Source organism: Passer montanus, unplaced genomic scaffold, assembly GCF_014805655.1.
Source record: "Passer montanus isolate IOZ18808 unplaced genomic scaffold, ASM1480565v1 scaffold54, whole genome shotgun sequence".
Classification (NCBI taxonomy): domain Eukaryota; kingdom Metazoa; phylum Chordata; class Aves; order Passeriformes; family Passeridae; genus Passer; species Passer montanus.
In genome coordinates this window covers 6,415,807-6,433,939 of record NW_024370374.1, presented here as the reverse complement: position 1 = coordinate 6,433,939, position 18,133 = coordinate 6,415,807, and the positions used below count along the sequence as shown (strand labels likewise).

At 41.3% G+C, this 18,133-nt stretch overlaps 1 protein-coding gene across 1 annotated transcript; it reads right to left on the bottom strand.

The window, feature by feature from the left end:
• Positions 1–1,659: 1,659 nt before the first annotated feature.
• NADSYN1 (NAD synthetase 1) lies at positions 1,660–17,009 on the bottom strand. The gene is made up of 21 exons (XM_039725076.1): positions 16,857–17,009; positions 16,654–16,714; positions 16,075–16,191; positions 15,174–15,227; positions 14,728–14,817; positions 13,833–13,884; positions 13,040–13,128; positions 12,073–12,190; positions 11,447–11,578; positions 10,871–10,945; positions 10,583–10,707; positions 10,332–10,380; positions 9,651–9,753; positions 8,824–8,992; positions 8,329–8,464; positions 7,478–7,584; positions 6,586–6,717; positions 6,363–6,432; positions 5,649–5,777; positions 4,999–5,175; positions 1,660–2,866 (listed from the first exon to the last, which is right to left on the bottom strand). The coding sequence occupies exons 1-21, from the start codon at positions 16,939–16,941 to the stop codon at positions 2,813–2,815; spliced, it is 2,124 nt and encodes a 707-aa protein (XP_039581010.1). The 5' UTR covers positions 16,942–17,009; the 3' UTR covers positions 1,660–2,812.
• Positions 17,010–18,133: the final 1,124 nt, after the last annotated feature.

The following is an 18,133-nucleotide window of genomic DNA, read 5'->3' as shown; positions in this document are numbered from 1 at the left end:
TAAGAAGTAGTTGAATTGCAAATAAAATCATGGATCAGGGAGCAGTGTTCACTATGGACACTGGCGTTGCAATAGGCCAGCTCTCCTTCAGGGAGCTGGTATGTAGGGATAACAACAAGCTCATAGTCATGATGTGTCAATTCAGCCAAATGACAAAAATTTGATTGGTCTCCAAGGGCCACCTTTATTTAACTCTGAGAGGAACACGTATAATTTTATATATGTTTGACAAATAGTAATGGGGTAGCTTTTGCTTTCATTTGCAGCAGTGTTTAGTCAAAAAATAAGTTTAACACTGACTTCCAGATAAGTCAGGGTAAAATCCAGCAGAAGATAAAAACGAAAACTCTTTGATGTTATCTTTACCATAATGGTTGTGCAATGGATTGGCCTGGGCTCCATCAACTCCCCTCCTCAGCTGGACATGGAGAGAAAATATGAATTTAGGGCAGGGAGAGATCACTCACTGCATACCATCATAGGCAAAACAGAATCTACATAGCAAAATTATTTGAATTTACTACCAATCATAATGAAACAGGATAATGAGAAACAAAGCTAATCCTAAAGAAAATCCAGCCCACCCTCCCTCCTTCCTGGGCTTAAACTCTCCCTCACTGGTGTAGTGAGGCAGGGTCTGGGGTTATGGTCAGTTCTCATTGCTTTTGCCACTGCTTCCTCCTCAAGGCACTGAGTCCTTCCCCTCCTTCAGCGTGGGGGTTTCCCTCCCACAGAGAACAGTCCTCACAAACTCCAACGTGAGTCCTTCTCACGGGCTGCAGTTCTTCAGGAACAGCCCGTTATGGGTTTCCTGCAGTGCCACAAGTCCTATCATGACACCTGCTCCACCATGGGCTCCCCTCTCCTCCACAGGTCGCTGCTCCAGCATGGGCTTCCCACAGGTTCACAGCCTCCTTTGGGCATTCCCCTGCTCTGGTGTGGGCTCCTCCATGGGCTGCAGGTGGATCTGTGCATCCCTGTGCCCTCCATGGCTGCAGGGACACAGCTGCCTCACCAGGAATCTCAGCTCCAGCGCCTGGAGCAGCTCCTGCCCCTCCTCCTGCCCTGCCCTGGGTGTCTGTAGGGCTGTTCTCCGCACATGTTCTCACATGCTCTTCTTTGGCTGCAATTACTTCTGCACAATACCTTTTCCTCCTTCTTAAATCTGTTATCAGAGGCATTACATCACTGGTTGGCTTGGCCTTGGTCCATCCTGGAGCCAGCTGGGATTGGCTCTGCTGGATATGCAGGAAGCTTCCAGGAGCTTCTCAAAGAAGCTACTTCTGTAGCACCCTCCCCCACCACTAAAACCTTGCCACACAAACCTAATACAAGTTGTCTCCAGTAAAAAGTGAACATCATCAGCTAGACATTAGAATTATTTCCCATTCTCAGTAGGCAACAATGCACTGATAACGTTGGAGTTAAGTGTCGATAACAGTCAAACTAGAGGCATCAGATGGAACAGACCCAGTGAAAATTCCTGGATAGTAAAAGGAAAACAGGAGTGACCTGGTACAGTCTGTAGTCAGCATTAGCAGGCAAGGAATAAAATACAATTTGTACACATGCTGTAAATGCCACTGCTAAAAAAGCATCTGAAATAGTTAGGGTAACAACAGTAACTGTAACAATACAGGAGACCTATGTAAATATTGTGTTTTGTACTATTATTTTTTTATTTGAATTAAAGGAAATGTCTTCTCTTTCCTCTTCTGATTGTCCAGAAAGAGAAACTGGTAACTTCCGGAGGAAACAAAGAAATACGTCTTCAAATATACAACACATTTTCAAACTTCTCTTCAGAATTCATCCACTTCCTCTAGCTGGAATAGGAAGTGCCCAACTAACTGTGAAGGAAGGCAAATCATAGCTGGGGTTTTCCATTCTTCCTGCAGCATCTTTAACTCCAAGTGAATAAAGTCCCAAGTTGTGGAAAACAAATGTGGAGAATGTGCTAGTAGAAAATGTTTGCTAAAAAGGGCACAATGTAAGACTCTTTTAACAGAAGTCTCACTGGGCCTGAGCTCTCCTGTTGTTGCAGTTAAGAATATTGTTTGCCCAGAACTCCAGAAATGCACTCCTAGTTTTCCCTATTAGAAGTGCCCCTTTGAAATCAAAGTTTAAAAAAGAAATGGGAAGAGCTAAACATTAAATGAAAAGGCAGAAAAGGGCCTCAGACAGAGGAACAAGCCCACCCTTTTTTATTGCTGCACAGCACTGAACATATTTAAAAGATCAGTTTGAAGACATTAAGTTAAAAATTAAGTTTTTGCAAACTGTAGGTGGGATGTGGATAACACTCTAATTGAGCTCAGAGGACGCTGGTTTTATACTTCATTCTGCAATATTCAAACAAAACAAGAAGCTGAACTCTAAATTCGACCCCATTAATATGAACATTACCCATCTGCTTCAAGACATGCTTCCAACATCTTGCTGAGTTTGACTTTGTGGTCACTCAAAACACTGGACCAGTCTACAAAGCCAGTGCCAGGTAAATTAAAAAAAACATGTACAATAAGAACTGTGTCAATTAGCATGACAAAATTACAAGTTCATTGCAAAGTAAGGTGAGTTTTTAAATTAAAGACAATTAACTCAAGAAGTTGAAGAAAATCCTTAATAAATGATCTCTTAGCCAAACTACATTTAAGTATATTGGGAGTACAACAGGGAGTCAATTAAAAAATTGATTACAAAGGTCAGCTCAAGAACTGTTAAGCAGGTCATCCCTGCTCGTTATCACAGTATCTTCCAGTTTTGAACATTCTGTTTGGCAAAATAATTACCAGTTAAACATGACAGAAAGTCAGTCCACATCTTCAACTACAGAAATTCCTTCCTTTTTTTCTAGCACGGATACCTGCAAGTAAAAAAGAAACCAATTCAGTAGCAAAAATAAGCTTCTTCTTCCATCAACATCTCCTACTGGTTGTAAAACAGATACACAAAGATAAGGTTTTTATTAAGTGCATTAATTGTTTGGTTTGACCAAATGCAGCTAATCTTGTGGTGTAACACTTGAAAAAGCAGAAGATGACCTGCAGATATCTCATCCTTGCAGGCAGATGTGCAGCTTTCTTCTGATCTGCATCACAGTTCCTTCCAATTATGGCAGCTATTAATATCCCAGTGAATATTTTGGCACCTGGAAATGCATCATTTGTGCTCTGACCACAAATCCTTTACTTCAGACACAGCTCTAAGGCAGAAGCTACAGACAGCACTGCCAGAGCTCCTAGGGACCCCCTCAGCCAGGTAGAGCTGAATGACATGAAGACTCCAAGAGAAAATCTGGTAATTCCCAGCAAATGTTATGATCTTAAATTCCTTTAACCCCTGTTCCTTCTGCAGCAAGTGCAAAGGGAATTTTGCACTAAAAATGAGTGGATAACTAAACTGGCTTGATTACACTACAGACATCCAAAGCAGAAAAGTACTTTCTACAAATCCAACAGATTTCTCTATCATTAGCACTCCAAATTGTTTCCATTCACAAATGAGCTTGAGCTGTAACATGACTCTCCTACAGGAAAACCTGGCATTACCTAACTAGAGGTGGGGTTTATGTCAAGTTTATGCCAAATTTTCACAGTCTTGTTACTATGCCAGAAAAATCTTAAGTGCAGATTGAGTCCCAGAAGCAGAATCATCAGTGGGACACTGTCCTAGAGAGTGATTCTCTTCAGAATTAGAATTGTGCTGAACATCTACAGTAAGAAGAAACTCTTCCTGTATTCCTTTTCTTGAATAGGGCAGATTTGACTCAAACCACTCCAAGTTATCGTTTTCCAGTCTTACAAAGAGCTGCAGGAGTTATCAGTTCAGGTTACTTTTATCTACACAATAGAATTTTCCCCCAAACTTGCCTCCCAGTTTCCAGCAATAAGTTGCAATGGCCACTACCCTTGCAGAGCACAACTGCTCTGAGAGCACAACAGATCTAGTTAGAGAATGTAACAATGCCTGCATCATTAAAAGATCTTAATCACATTTACTGTAAGCATAAAATAATTACATTTGGTCCAGACCCTACAGACCCTGACTCCTACTGAGACCAAAATAACTTTTATCCTGGACTTCAGTGGAAAAAAGTCCAATATGATGTAAAAAATTCCCACTATACATATTTTACAATAAAGTACTGCACATGGTAGCTTTTATCCCAGGTTTCGAGGTAATAAAATACTATTACAACATGTCTGGCATTTCACAGATGAAGGAATTAGTATTTTATTACATGTATAACATATTCTTAAAAGCAACTGGGGTGTAAAATCTCTGGCTGAAAAAACTTCAAGGTGCTAAAATTCTTCACTCCACCATTTGTGCCATAAAAGAGGCATTAAAAATAAGCTTGAAGGGCTGGCTAAAAACTGTAAAAAGTTAAGCATGCTTCCAATAATTGCCTGGGCCCCTCCCCATCTCAGTGCTCAAAGTGAGCATGGTACCATTACTGCTGCTGTGTTTGAGCAAACATGAATTTGTGAGTCAGCTAACTTGAGATTCAAAAAAGGAATTGTTGCAGAAGCACTGGGAGAAGCACTCACAGTGAATTGCTACCTCTTACACTGGCTTTCCCCATGCTGATGTAGGTCAAGTCTTAATTCTGCAATTAAGAGGATCCCTTCAGACAGGTCCTGAACTGAAACCAAAACACAAAAGCTTGTTTCTCCCATTACCATAGTGTTTCTCCCATTAGCATAGGACTTCATGAGACTGGGTACACCTATTACTTTCTGTCCTCAGTACATGTATTTTTTTATTTTTTCTTGTTCTTGTTTTCATAGCAGTATGACAAAAAAGAACCTAAACAGCCTGTGCTGAAATCAGGGGATTTAACCTCACAGTTATGTGAAAAGAACAATCAGTCATTTCTGTAATAACTGCTACCCTAAATGTTAGTTTTCTTTTACTGGAGATTCACTGGAACCAGACCTGACCCATTTTGAATAATTTAAATACAAAATGATTCCAGAAGCAGAAGGCATTCACCTGTTTGTCTATACACCTGAACTGCCAGGACCACGAGGTGTTGTAGAGAAAAGGCCTCAGGTCAAAGCGGTTGTCATCTGGACTGTAGTTTTCAGCGTGGTAGGAAGGAGTGAGGGTGGTCATTTTGTGCCTGTTGACTGAATACATCCTGAAGAAGTGCTTAACCTTGGATGCCACCTGGTGTACAAAGAATGTAGCTTTTAACCAGATGGAGCTTCCTAATATTTTAGTTTAAAAATTGAAAGGAGCACAGTATTTTGGAGACAGTTTTCTACTTTTACATGGTCTAGGTATTCTTTCAAAGCAAGGGCCATTTTTTGTCTCAGAACACATAACCAAAGGCTTCAAGAGTAGTTGGTCATCTGTATTTTAGAGAACAATTTTCCCTGAGGTATAATTCTGAAGTAATTGTTTTCAAATTACCCAATTAACAATTGTTTTAACAATTTGCAGCACAAGACAACAAGCTCCATTTAAGAGATGCAGGCCAGCTTTTCTAGCATATTCCGCTGCACCTGTAGAATAATCTCTAAACACAAAATAAGGAAACTATTACCTTCAGTTAAAAATAACCCGACCTTTCTCCAAACATACTCTATTTTGGCAAAAGCATTAAGCTATTTGATTTTTTTTTCTCTTTGGTATATTACCTCTCGTGGAGTAAAAGTTTCCTTCCATATATTAATCAGCTTACAGAACATACTGTATGGTCCAGCCTTTGCAATTTTCCTTAATTTCCCATAGATTGAGAGCTCTGCATATGTCATCCCCATATCTGCCTGAAAACACACAGAAAGTCAAAGACAATCTTAAATATGCAAATTTTAATGAATACTTTCATGGAGCAATTAAAATAACCCAGTTAAATCAAAGAAATACCAAAATTATATTGTCAATGTCAAAAAGACATAGTAATACTATGAGCAGAAATAAAAAAAACCCACTGGAATCTCTCTGAATTGGGAGACTGGAGGCCACAGATGTAGTTTTATCAGTCCTCTCCTTGTAAAGAGAAGGATGTAGGGAGAAGAGTGCTTTGGTACCAGTCATTTTCATAGCAGTAAGGCGCTTTCTTTTGTTATAAAAAAACCCCCATAAAACAAACTGTATTTTACAACACTCATCCTTCTAAATGTCCAAAAATCTAAAATAATTCAAAAATTATAATTTGCTGTTTTGGAAACTATTGTCAATACAGATAGGGCAGGTGGGAGGAACTAATGCCTTGCTGGCAGCTTTAAGACTGGTTATAAACATGCCTGTCAGTAAGCATGGTTACATATAAGAGTAAACAACAGCTATGGGACAAACCCCAGATTTTGGGGTAAGGCTTAAAACATTTTAAAGGCACTCCCCATTATTACCTCATCAGTTTGAGCCACTTGTCCATCCACCAGGGGCTCCAACTCTGCAGTGGGTGGAGCTGACATTATACTGTAAGGGAGAGGGAAAAGGAAAAACATGGATTCCATGCAGTCTTATGAGTGTTGGTTTGTTAAAACAGTGCTTCATCCAAAAAATGAAGCACCTGGCTCAGACAGTTCCTCCAGTGGAATGAACAAACACAGTCACTGAATCATTGCTCACCTCCTGAGGGCCATGAGCTGGAAGTTTTCAATGCAGTACTGAATGAAATTCTTCAAATCAGTCTTGCTGATGCCACCGATGGGGTTGATATCAGCACTGGAGCAGTCGTACTTGGTCAAGTAACCACGGAGACTGAGCAAAACAGGAAATTTCATACAGCAACAGTTAATAATAATGTAACTGCAGCATAACATACAACCCTTGACACTATAGATAATTTATATGTAGCATGAAGAAAGGGAGGAACAGACTGCAGATTAGTAACATATTTATACCTAAAGGGCAACATATTTAACTGCAGCAGGGCTACCCTAAAGCCCTGAAATTTCCAGAAGATGATACTTTAAACAATCATAAAGCACTGCAAAACTATCCATGCTGAGGCAGTATGTGCAAAACAATTAAAATATTGTGCTGACTAATTAAAACAATAAATCTCAAAACACCCACACAACCAGCACACAGTACTCTCACAGCTTTAGAGGTTACCACTCCCACAGTCTTAAAGGGATTGCTTTAATCTTCAAATATTAGCTCTAGTAACAGTATCCCAGATTTTAAGGCCTGCATTTTCAGCTCAAAGTTCACATCTTCATTCCTAATACAGTAATTGAAAATTCAACAAATTGGGAAGTTAGCCTAGTGAATGCACAGGTAAGTTCTACTGAAAACAGCATTTTATGGGAAAGCTATAGCAATACTTTGGCTAAACATCTGAAAAATACACAATTCCCCATTCAAGCTGATTTAACTATTTTCATTAATTTCACTGTTACCAGTGCATTCGTAGGTTGTTACCTCTTCTGAGTAATAATCTACAGAGATATTTGGTAGAGTTGCAGGAAATGAGTGACCTGTTCCACATGGGTGTGGATTCCCAATTTTCACCAACCTTTCATCCACATTGGCTGATCCCAGCACTAGCAGTCCCCCTGGCATCCCACGAACCCACAGTGTCAGCTGAGCAAACAGGTAGGCAAGGACCATTCTTATTCTAGCCTGCAAAGCAAAATGGAAAGGAAAGCAAAATTTACCTAGCAGAGTGATTTCTCCCCAGTCACTTTTATTAATCAATTGTCTAAACAAGCTCATGAAGAACAAAATGCAGGCAGGGTAAGCAAGAAGGACAGTCTTGTGGAGAAATTGCTGAACACAGTCAGGAAATCCAGGTTCAGTATCTGCTACTGCCACAGACTGAGGAAGTTTTTCCTGGCCAATTGCAAATTGGGGAGCAGTTGCCATTTGCTACCTCTCTTAGCACTAACAAGGATCCATGATGGATGAAGCATGCAGATAAACCATATCCTTTTATAGAGTAAATGAACTCCTCTAGTCTAACAGAAAACATTTGTAAAAAGTTTACATTGCTTTTGTCCCCGTTCTGAAACTCAGCTTTTTCTAAGGATGGCAGCAATGACAAACTACCCTGGGATCCAGCCTCCAGCTCCAGCAGCAATTGTTGGTGATGCTAACCAAATATCCACACTCCTCTGTGACTTGAACCTCTCCTGTTGCCAAAAAGCTGACAAAAAATTCAATGTTTGCTTGCAGAGCAAACAGCTGGATTTCTCCAGTAACAGAGAGAGAAAGATCAAGTCCTCAAATTAAGAAAAACTATCAAACAGGATAACCAACACTCAGAACTAAAGCAGAGTTGCTGGTTAGGTTGGAAAACCAAAAAAATCAAACCAAAACCCACAGAACCAAAAGAGTGTGACCTGATTCAGCCTACAGGACACATACCTGCACATTCTGGAGTGCCAGGCTCTCTCTGCTGCTCCCTCCATAGACAGAAAACCGGGGAGTTTGACCTGTCACCACACTGAAGATCCCCACAACAGCTTTCACAGCTGCATCGATGTTCAGGTTGATGTGGTAGCTGAGAAGAAATCAATCACAAGTGACTCAGCCAGCACAATCTGACCATATAAAATAGAAAAAAACCACCAAAAATCCACCCATCAAATGATGTTTTAAAGCTGCTAAAATCTCAGATCTGGTAGGAAGAAACTTAGGAAAGAATAACACTTTTCAGAGTCTTTTTCCAAAATTCCATGTCCTCTGCCAAACGCATCTAAGTTTGTATCACTTTAACATTTTAGTAATAACATCTGTAGCATTCCTACTTAACCCACCTCCTCTTCCTCTCTTATTTTTTCTCCTTTTTGAGTTTGAATGTTTAAGATGTAAGTCTATGCCAGAATATGATGTTTTTTCCCACCACTTCTGAGCTTGTACCTGCCTATTTGCTCAGCCAGCAGTTTGGCCCTGTTGCAGGAATCCTGGGAGGAGTTCTCACTAGCCATGTAGCACGTGGTGAGGACACGCCTGCAGAATTCCCGAGGATCCTCAGGGATGTAGGTCTCATCATTCACAATCCTGCGTGCATCAGCCAGCACATCTGCATCTGAGGACAGAGAAGAAACAACAGGAGTGGAAATTATGTGCTCCTCCCTTTGCAAGATATGCAAATATCTTGTACATCCCTTGTATTCCAATTAAGCTTTACAGTGCCCATGACAAATAAGACGACTACATCTAACTTCCCAAAAAAAAAAATTCATCTATCAAATAAAAGAATTGCTGATTTTGCTTCTGATTTTGAGCACAGAAATTTTAAATCCTTTAGGCCCACTGAGGAATTTTCATAGAAAACACAATCCAGTATGTATGAAGTCTTAGCTAAAAGCATGAAGTCTGCTTAAAGCCAGAACTTAAATAATTACTAACTCTGCTTTGTAGTGCTGCTTTTAACAAAGGGGAAAATTCTCAGAATAAACTGAAGACTACATTAGCCATCATTTGAACAAGAGTCTAGACAGAAACTAGTCTGAGTTCCACATCCAATTCTCAAACCCAAAATGAAAACTGTAATGCCAATTCAGAGAATCTAAATTTGGACACACATTTTCACTGGGATTTCTGAAGAGATACAAAGGACTACATTAGAGCGACACAAAGAAGGTCTGCCATTAAGAAGCTCTTGCAGCTACTGCACCCAGCTAATATTAACTTATCCATAACCATTAGTAAGCACAGCTGGCCAGACACACAGAGCTACTTACTGCCATTCTTGACTGCCAGGCAAACCTGGTGACACATGGAATACACTATGCAAGCCGTAGCAGAGCTGTCAATTCCACCACTCAGAGGCAGAAGAAATCCTGCCTTGAAAACAGAGCAAGAAAGAGGTTCCACATAGCAAAATTAGGAAAAAAATACATATTGTACCACTCAGAAACACACTCCTGTAGAAGAATGACAGGCATTTTCAAGGCTTCATATTGTTCAAGGTTTATATTCTACTGGGGAAAAAGAGAACAAACCACCCAGAGCAAATAATTTGAAACTCTCATCAACTGGGTAACCAAACAAGTAGCCAGTGTAAAACCCTTTGCCTAGAAAAAAAGTCCAGTTGTCTTTACCCTCTAGTAAGACAGAAATGCTAATAAAAAGGATTACATTTTTCATATATACTTTACTATTACACTGAATGACTACTTCATGTCATTCTGCTTCACTCAAGAAAGCACAGTTCCTAAGGAAAGGGTGCACAGAGCGCACTGAAGTCACACCTGGAATACAATTTTTAAGTCTGACTGAGCTACCAGTGAAAAACTCAAACTTTGCACCTTGGACTAACATCAGTTTGGGTTACCAGCAGCACAGGAAAACAATTTGGATTGTGCATGTGGCACAAAAGAAGCTGTGCATGCCAAGGGAAAAACAAAGCCAGTTGTTCTTACCTGTTTGCTGCGCCTTAAATAGTCCCAGAGCCAACATGCAGGTCCAAGACTGAAATTACAGAACATGATTGCTTTAAGAAGGTTAGGGAATAATACCTAAGCAAGTTAACATATTTACTGTGGTCTTCCAATGAGAGATTTCCTTAACTTAAATCTGAACAACATCTTATGTTTATCTCTTTCTTTGAGTTTTTGTGGGGTTTTTTTTAAATCAAAATAATTTTCAAGAAAGAGATTCAGCATTTGATTACCTGATCTCCTCCTCAGGACTGTGGTGTCTCCACTGGATTGGCATACAAGTAGGAACAGCTAAATCACCAGGACACGACAGAGCAAAGTTCACTTTTACCCTGGGATAAGGATTCACTTTACTTGCCTAAGCAATAGTACAGAAGAATTCAGAAGACACCAAATTTAATATAGTTTAAAGAAAAAAAAAACCAGCTCTCTAAGACACTGAAAATCAAGACATGCAAATACTTCTTACATCCAGTAACTATTCAAACTTGGCACAGTTTACAAACACAAAGAGTTCTTACCGCCAAGTTACGAGATGAAATCTCTGCTCTGTAACTTCGAACATCCTCCAGGTCCAGAGTGGCAACCAGCACCTCCTGTGGAAAGGCTTTTAACATTAGATCACTCTACACAAACAGATAAACAATGCTTGGCAAAAGATTCAGCATCAGCTGTGGCAAAGGAAAAGGTAAGAAATGTTACTGGGGAAAGAGATGGAGCTTGCACATAATGTGAGGAAAGCTAGATGACAAATCTACTATTTTCTGAAATCAAAGTGAAACCTTGTGTCCACAAAACTGGGTCATAATTAGCACATTGCAGTATTTGCCCTCTCTTCCTTTAAATAAGGGTCTCTCCTCTTCATTGTGATTACATACAAAAATGTTTTCATGAAGTTCTTCCACTGTGACAGCTCTTCCTTCATCACAAAAACAGGAGAGCTACTGTAGGTAATCTGACTAGGAAAACACTTGGATCTAGTGTGAATAACATAATTAAAATACACCCTTTTTAGTCTAGAGATGTGGACCTAGATCTGGAATGTTTGGGAAATGTTGAGCATAAGTGTCCCAGCAGCTATGGGGTGAATACATTACCACATCATCGAGTGAGAACTGAGATCCTTGTGCAACTGTTTCTCCATTCATGGAAATCATTGCACAGCCATCATAATACAGACGGTCACCATCACAGCCCTTCTGGTTTGCTAAAATATATATTCCACCATTCTGCCAGGGAAACAAACATGCAGGAAAGAGAAAAAAAAAAAAAAGCTGTTCAGAACGTAGCACCTGACAGGATGTTAAAAATCAAAATGTTGTTTCTCTGCTCCTGCCCTTCTTACAAATTTCCTCTCCCTTTACATTTTGAATGATTTATGGCTGGGATTCTCTCTTGACAGGAGTCTCTTAGTAGCAAGAGTCATTCCCTCAACCCAAACAGAGAAAGCTGCACTTCTAAATTGAAATTCTGAGCTCAGACTGAGGTTGGGAAAAGCAAGAAGGTGATGACAGAAGCTGTGTTTGGATATCAGGAGAGAGAGATATTGTTAAATATAAGCAAAGCATGTTAAATTACAATGACAAAGCAGCTTTTTCACAGTGTAATGTACACTCATTGCTTTATTTTTGTCCCCATCACTGTTAGATAGGATTACAGACCAAATAATAAGTGTCTTCTTGTTTTTCAAACACACAGAACTTTCCAACAGAAAAGCCCACACCTTTGCTGTGGCAGAATTCACCAGATCCACCCGGGCATGAGCCTTCCGCAGCACGTGGTGACTCCCGGAAGAGTTGGTGAAAATTTCCACACCGTCAAGTCCCATCTCAATGTGAGGGCTGTCAAAGCAAAAGGCACAAAAATAAATCACTACTGTGCTGTGAAAACTGCAAATGTCATTAAAAATCACTGACAAACAGATACATTTATGTCACTGTCAGTTTTCTGCATGTCTTCACTCAAACAAGGATAGGGCTTTCAAAAATATCTATTTCCTTGCATTGCCAAACTATTCTGTCAAAGATCAGCAGTGGCTGCAGAGAACAGGAGGGCTTTTGCTCAGTCTGTTCTAAATAAAATGCCTTCTGCTCTATAGAAGGCCAGATCTCAAAGAAATAGAGAATAACATCATCATCTGAAAGGGCAACATGGATATACACTGCAAAGTCAGTTGTCCCATTTTCCTTGTCTCTTAGTAAATACAAAAACAGAACCACAAGGAGAAGATTTTTACTGCTTTTTTTTTTCTTTTTCCAATGTCATAAGAAAGAAAAACTAAAAAAAAAATCACATCTTCAATACACCGCATCATCTGCAGTTACCAGGAAATTAATGTAGTCAGATTTGGAAAAGTATCAGGAATGAGGTACCTGTCATTTACGAGAGTTACCTGTCATTTATTTCCTTAGGTCCCTCTTTTCATTCTGCTTCTTTCTGGTATTTCTCCCCTGCCTTCTTGTTTTGAGTTGATTTAGTTTAACAACCAACATTTCTTTACCATCCTGCACCTAGCCTAATGAGGTCTTGCCCAGGATGTATTTACTGTTCTTAATTATATTTTATCTTACTGGCACTTTCTGAAAGATAAACTACACAGAAGAATAATAAGCAGATCTCTTCAAACATTTATATTTCAGGCAGCTCCAGAGTATGTTTTAGATTACTTTTTATTTCCTCTTCTCCTTTACCTGTTTGGCGCCCAGAGTTCTTCACATATTTCTGCCCCTAGGCAGGTATCTTTGGTTGCTAGCACTGCATCCCCAAAAGGAACAGTTTCCTGTGGAAAAACAAGAACATTCTTACACACATGCAGTAGAACAAGCTGTTAAATTCAAAAACTTGAACTACAAATCTTAAGAAAGTATAAAAATGGAGTGCTTACTTATGTGAAATTAGTGACACTATCAATCACATTATACCTTCTTTCATTTTATACCAAGTCAAATTAAAAAAAAATTTAAAAAATTCTGAAATGCAAATTTCTGGACTGACTAAAATTTTGTATTTTAATTTCAGTAGTATTCAGATCCAATGCTTTGCTAAAGGACAGGAATTAAACAATCTGCAAAACAGAGACTGTCTGTTGCTAGGAATCATACTCATGCTTTAGTGGGAATTAACATAAGTTTTAGATTCTTCTGAACAAATAAGGTTCAAATGATTTTTAATTTATTTTTTTAACCTAAAACACATACTCAGTTCTAGTCTCAAGCACAGATAAACTCAGTACTAAAATTGTGCAAAATATGGCAATCAAGGTTCTGTATATACAAATGACTGAGGCAGATTTAAAATTTACTTGCTTTGCTGCCACACACTAACATAAATAATGCTAAATTATGCTCTCATTTAATGCAACTTAGAACCACTACTGAAACATATGAATCTACAACATGACTGGCAGCAGAATTTTGGAGACTACAGTTTTTAATTGCTGAATCAAGAAGATGCTAAATTAAAAAAAAAAAACCAACAGCTTACCTGTCCCGTCACTTCCTGAATTATCCTGGGCAGAAAATATTCCTCCACATGCCTAAATCAAGTTTACAGATTGTGAATACATCATTACATAAATCACAGCATAAAAACTGGTTCTTGTCTCACCTTCTAACACTGCTTAAAGAAACTGTATTGAAGTTGCACAGGGCTGTGTGTGTTTAAAAAATAAAAAAACCTTTATATTTTCTGTGGAATTAATCAGAAATGCTAACATTTTAAGATAGCAACAGCTGTGCTTCAGAAAGGCAAGGTAAGCAATGCCCCATCCTGCCTAGAAAGCAGACCTAACAAAGAACACATCATGCAAGACAAATGTCAGGTGGAAGTTTGTCTTTTTGCAGGGTTACTACACGAGCAGCGCAGAACCAGCTGGGGCTCAGAGGGAGGATCACAAGTGCTTGGCTGAGACCCTCAAGCTGGAAACATTTCCTGACTACAAGCCAAGTGCAGAGCATCAGAGATGAGTGCCAAACATGTTCTGCAGCATCACAAGGTAGGCAGCTTTCATTCACTGCAGTTGTTGAAGTTCTGACAGAGCTCATCCATTTCAGTGTTTGCCAGTTCAGTACTGGGATGCAGCATTCAGGAGATAAACACAGCCCCTCCAGTCCTGAGCTGGCTGATCTTAGGAAGCACACACCAGGAAAATGACACTTTACAGTGGCTGTAGGATCAAGCAGCCTCACTTTTTCTTCCAGCTCAGCAACTCAGAGTTTGACTGCTCAAAAAGTTTCCTAACCGAGCTGCAACCACATAGCTTGGCTGACTCTGTCCTGCTGCTCTCCTTGTAGCAGCCCATGAGGATTTGCTCCCTGTTGCTGTGGCTGCAAACAGCAAGCTGTGTTTTTTGACACAATCCCTAGAGTTGCCAGAATACCTTGCTTTGCTCCATGGGGTGAACCATCTAAGTTCCCTGTAGTTTCCTGCATTTGCCAGTGATATTTTTGGTCTGATCAGAAGAATCTTCCTTAAATAAAACAAAACAGAAAAACTGAGTTAACACATGATGTACAGCAAAACAAGCGTATATATGAACACTGATTAAGAACAACTTCTTTTTTTCTTTTATAATGTAACATTTTTAAAGTTTCTTGCAGCTCAAGGAGTTTTCGGAACTTTTCCAGAAAGCAGTAGGAATTTAGTTTCCACAAATCAGAAGAGAAAAAATAGATCATGAGAAACCTTAGCTGTCTCTCTCAAAATTTAGCAAATAGGAAGATAAATCCATCACTCTAAGTAGCACTGAAGAATTTTGCTTGAAAGCCGAACTGATGTCTAAAAAGATAATGTGTTACCTCACAAAACACATCAAGAACTACTTACTTATTTAAAAAGATCACTCGACAATTGTAGCGAACATTTCTGTGCAGAACAGGCCTGTGAAAATAAGAATCAAAATTAGCAGTGACTACACTCACTAAATGAAATTACAAAGAGCTACAGAATCTACTTCACTGCAAAAACTATACATAAGACCTCACTGGAGGGAATCAAGCAAAACAATATATGAAGTTTTAGCTTCTAATTTTTTAGTTAAAGTAATAGTTTGAAAAAATCTGAGTTACTGATTGTGCTGTCAATCTCACATACATCAACCACTACCTGAGCTTTAGGAACATGAGCAGACCAGAAGATTCCTCATGGCTGGGCCACGTTACTTAATCAAATGTGACCTCCTGTGATACTGCCAACCCAGTTCAAAATCAAACTAGCTTTACACAATTATATCAATACTAACATGTTCATTTTACAGATATAATTTATCACCTTTCCGTGACAGCACAAGGCTTACAATGGCTTCAGTGAGTTTCACATACACTTATTTTGTTTAAGATATCTGTCAGGGAAAGCAGCCCCCACATTCCATGTACAATCAATTTTACAATCAATGTAAAAGCCCTTTGAGTTACACCTCACACAAAGTCTGACCTGTGGCAATAAGTACCAGTCATTAAGGTTTCCAATATATAACTGCAATTATCCTACTTCATTCTTGAAGGGATCAGCCACCAGCAATCTTTGGAAGGATTATCTTTTAGAAAGTGTTCTGCACGTTGCAGTCATGGTAATTAAAAGGGGAAAAGCAGTGCAGTTCCTAAGATATGTCTGACAGTTTGGTGCAGAGCCCTCCCTATCCAGAGTATGGCACAAGCAGCATTCCCTAAGGACTTATCCCTTTATCACAGGTTTACAAAAAAAAACCCCAAAAAACAAACAAACTTACATTCCCACATCACAGATAATATCTTGAGTAGCTGGAGACTCCAACAGCTTTTCCAGAACTTGAAACGAATGCAAGAGTGTATCTGACTCATAATAGTGATCTGAGCAGCCATAGCCACTGTGTATAGAAACAAGGAGAAATCAAAAATTCAGCCAGATTAGCACCAGGGCCATAGAACCCAAACTACTTCAGTCAGGGAGCATTTCACTCACACAAGCAATTTACATAGAAAATGAAGAAGCAGTGCTGCCAATACCATCCCTATTTACAGCGTTCTGTATCACCCCATGATATTCCTTCCAGGACAGCAGCCTGCGCCCAAGCAGAAATCAACGCACAACAGTTCCCCTGAAGGAAAACTCACTGAAATAGGTCAAAAATTATCGCTACCACTCAGGTTTCCAAGACAAGAGACCCAATCCTGTGCTCACAACTACAGTGCTTTTCTTTGCACCGACGGCCGGATGCTCTAAGCACGGCTCTGGGCACTGCAGCACCTCGGGGCTGATGCCCTTCCGGACTGTTCTTCCATATTTAACCGGAATCGCAGCAAACCCAGCGCCAGCAAAGCGCCCTTACCAGATTTCGAGCTCTGGCCCAAGCCGGTAGCGGGCTCCTTTGCTCTTGGCGATGTCGATACCTGGAAGAGTGTTGGGAGCGCAGTGCGTGAAACAGGCACGGTCTGCGCCGCCCCGCTCGCGGCAGGAGGGAAGGAAGGAGGGAAGAAGGGAGCGGAACAGGTTTCCTCATGGCCGGGGGCAGCCAGCCATCTCGGCACTCACTTCTGAAAATCCTCTCCAGGTTGCCCTCAAAGTCCAGAGCCCACTGGTTGAGGGCGCAGGTGGCCACGGTCACTGCCCGGCCCATGGCGGCCCCGCCGCTTTCCCCGCCGCTTCCGGGGCGGCGCCGGGCCGGGCTGCCGGGCCCTGCTCCGGCCTCTGCTCCCGGGCCCTCCTCCGGCTTCTCCTCCGGTCCCTCCTCCCAGACTCTGCTCCGGCCTCTGCTCCCGGGCCCTCCTCCGGCCTCTCCTCCGGGCCCTCCTCCCAGACTCTGCTCCGGCCTCTGCTCCCGGGCCCTCCTCCGGCCTCTCCTCCGGGCCCTCCTCCCAGACTCTGCTCCGGCCGCTCCTCCCGGTCCCTCCTCCGGTCCCCGTGGCAGCACCGGCGCCGTCAGCGCTTTCAGCACCGGCTCCACGCACACCCGGTGTCCGGCCGCGCTGTGGCTCCTCAAAGTGCTGCACAGCTTTCCGCGCTTTCCGCAGTTTTATCTCCCCAGAGCCCTGAATAACGGGAAAGCAGCCTTAGCCCGTTTCCTAACCCTGCAGCTTGTTTTGAGAAGTGTCCCTCAAACGGAGTTCACAGCGCGGGTGCTCAAGGTAACTGGAGCAGGGTGCAACCTTCTGTATGTCTCATTTCAGCATCATCCCGGCAGCTTTCAGGGTGCTGACCCCAGAGAGGCTGACTTCTTCAAAGTCCAATCTCCACTCTTATGTCCCTCATCACATATTTTGCTGCTGTGTGCCGCCTTACACGTGGGATTCTAACTTCTTTCTGTACTAGAATCAGAATTATTTAGGTTGGAAAAGGCCTGTAAGATGACTGAGTCCAACCACTAATCCAGCACTGCCAAGCACACCACTAAAGCATGTCCCCAAGTGCCACATGAACACGGCTTTTACCTCCACCACCACTCTGGGCAGTCTGTTCCAATGCCTGCCAACACTTTCCACGAAGAAACTTTTTAATGTCCAATCTAAACAAGAAATGGCACAATTTGAGGCCATTTCCTCTTCTCTTGTCACTTGTCATTTGGGGGAGAGCGTACAGGCTACGGCCTCCCTTCAGGGAGTTGTAGAGTGTAAGATCCCCTCCTTGAGCCTTCTTTTCTCCAGGCTGAGACCTCCATCCCCACAGATCCTGCCCCAGATCCATTCCCTTCTCTGGACACATTCCAGCAACTCAGTGTCCTGGATTAAGGTGCCCAAAGCTGACCCCACAGTTCAAGGTGGGGCCTCGGAGGTGCCCAGAGCAGGGGGGCTGGTCCTGCTGGTGTGAAATAC

What these genes read in the sequence shown, in the direction of transcription:
- NADSYN1 (XM_039725076.1), bottom strand. Translation starts at nt 16,941, where the DNA reads ATGGGCCGGGCAGTGACCGTGGCCACCTGCGCCCTCAACCAGTGGGCT. An exon ending in GAACTCTGGGCGCCAAACAG is followed by an intron (nt 12,191 to 13,039) that starts GTAAAGGAGAAG and finishes TTGCTTTGACAG; the next exon opens with CCCTCACATTGAGATGGGAC. An exon ending in CTGGCTGAGCAAATAGGCAG is followed by an intron (nt 8,465 to 8,823) that starts GTACAAGCTCAG and finishes ATTTCTTCTCAG; the next exon opens with CTACCACATCAACCTGAACA.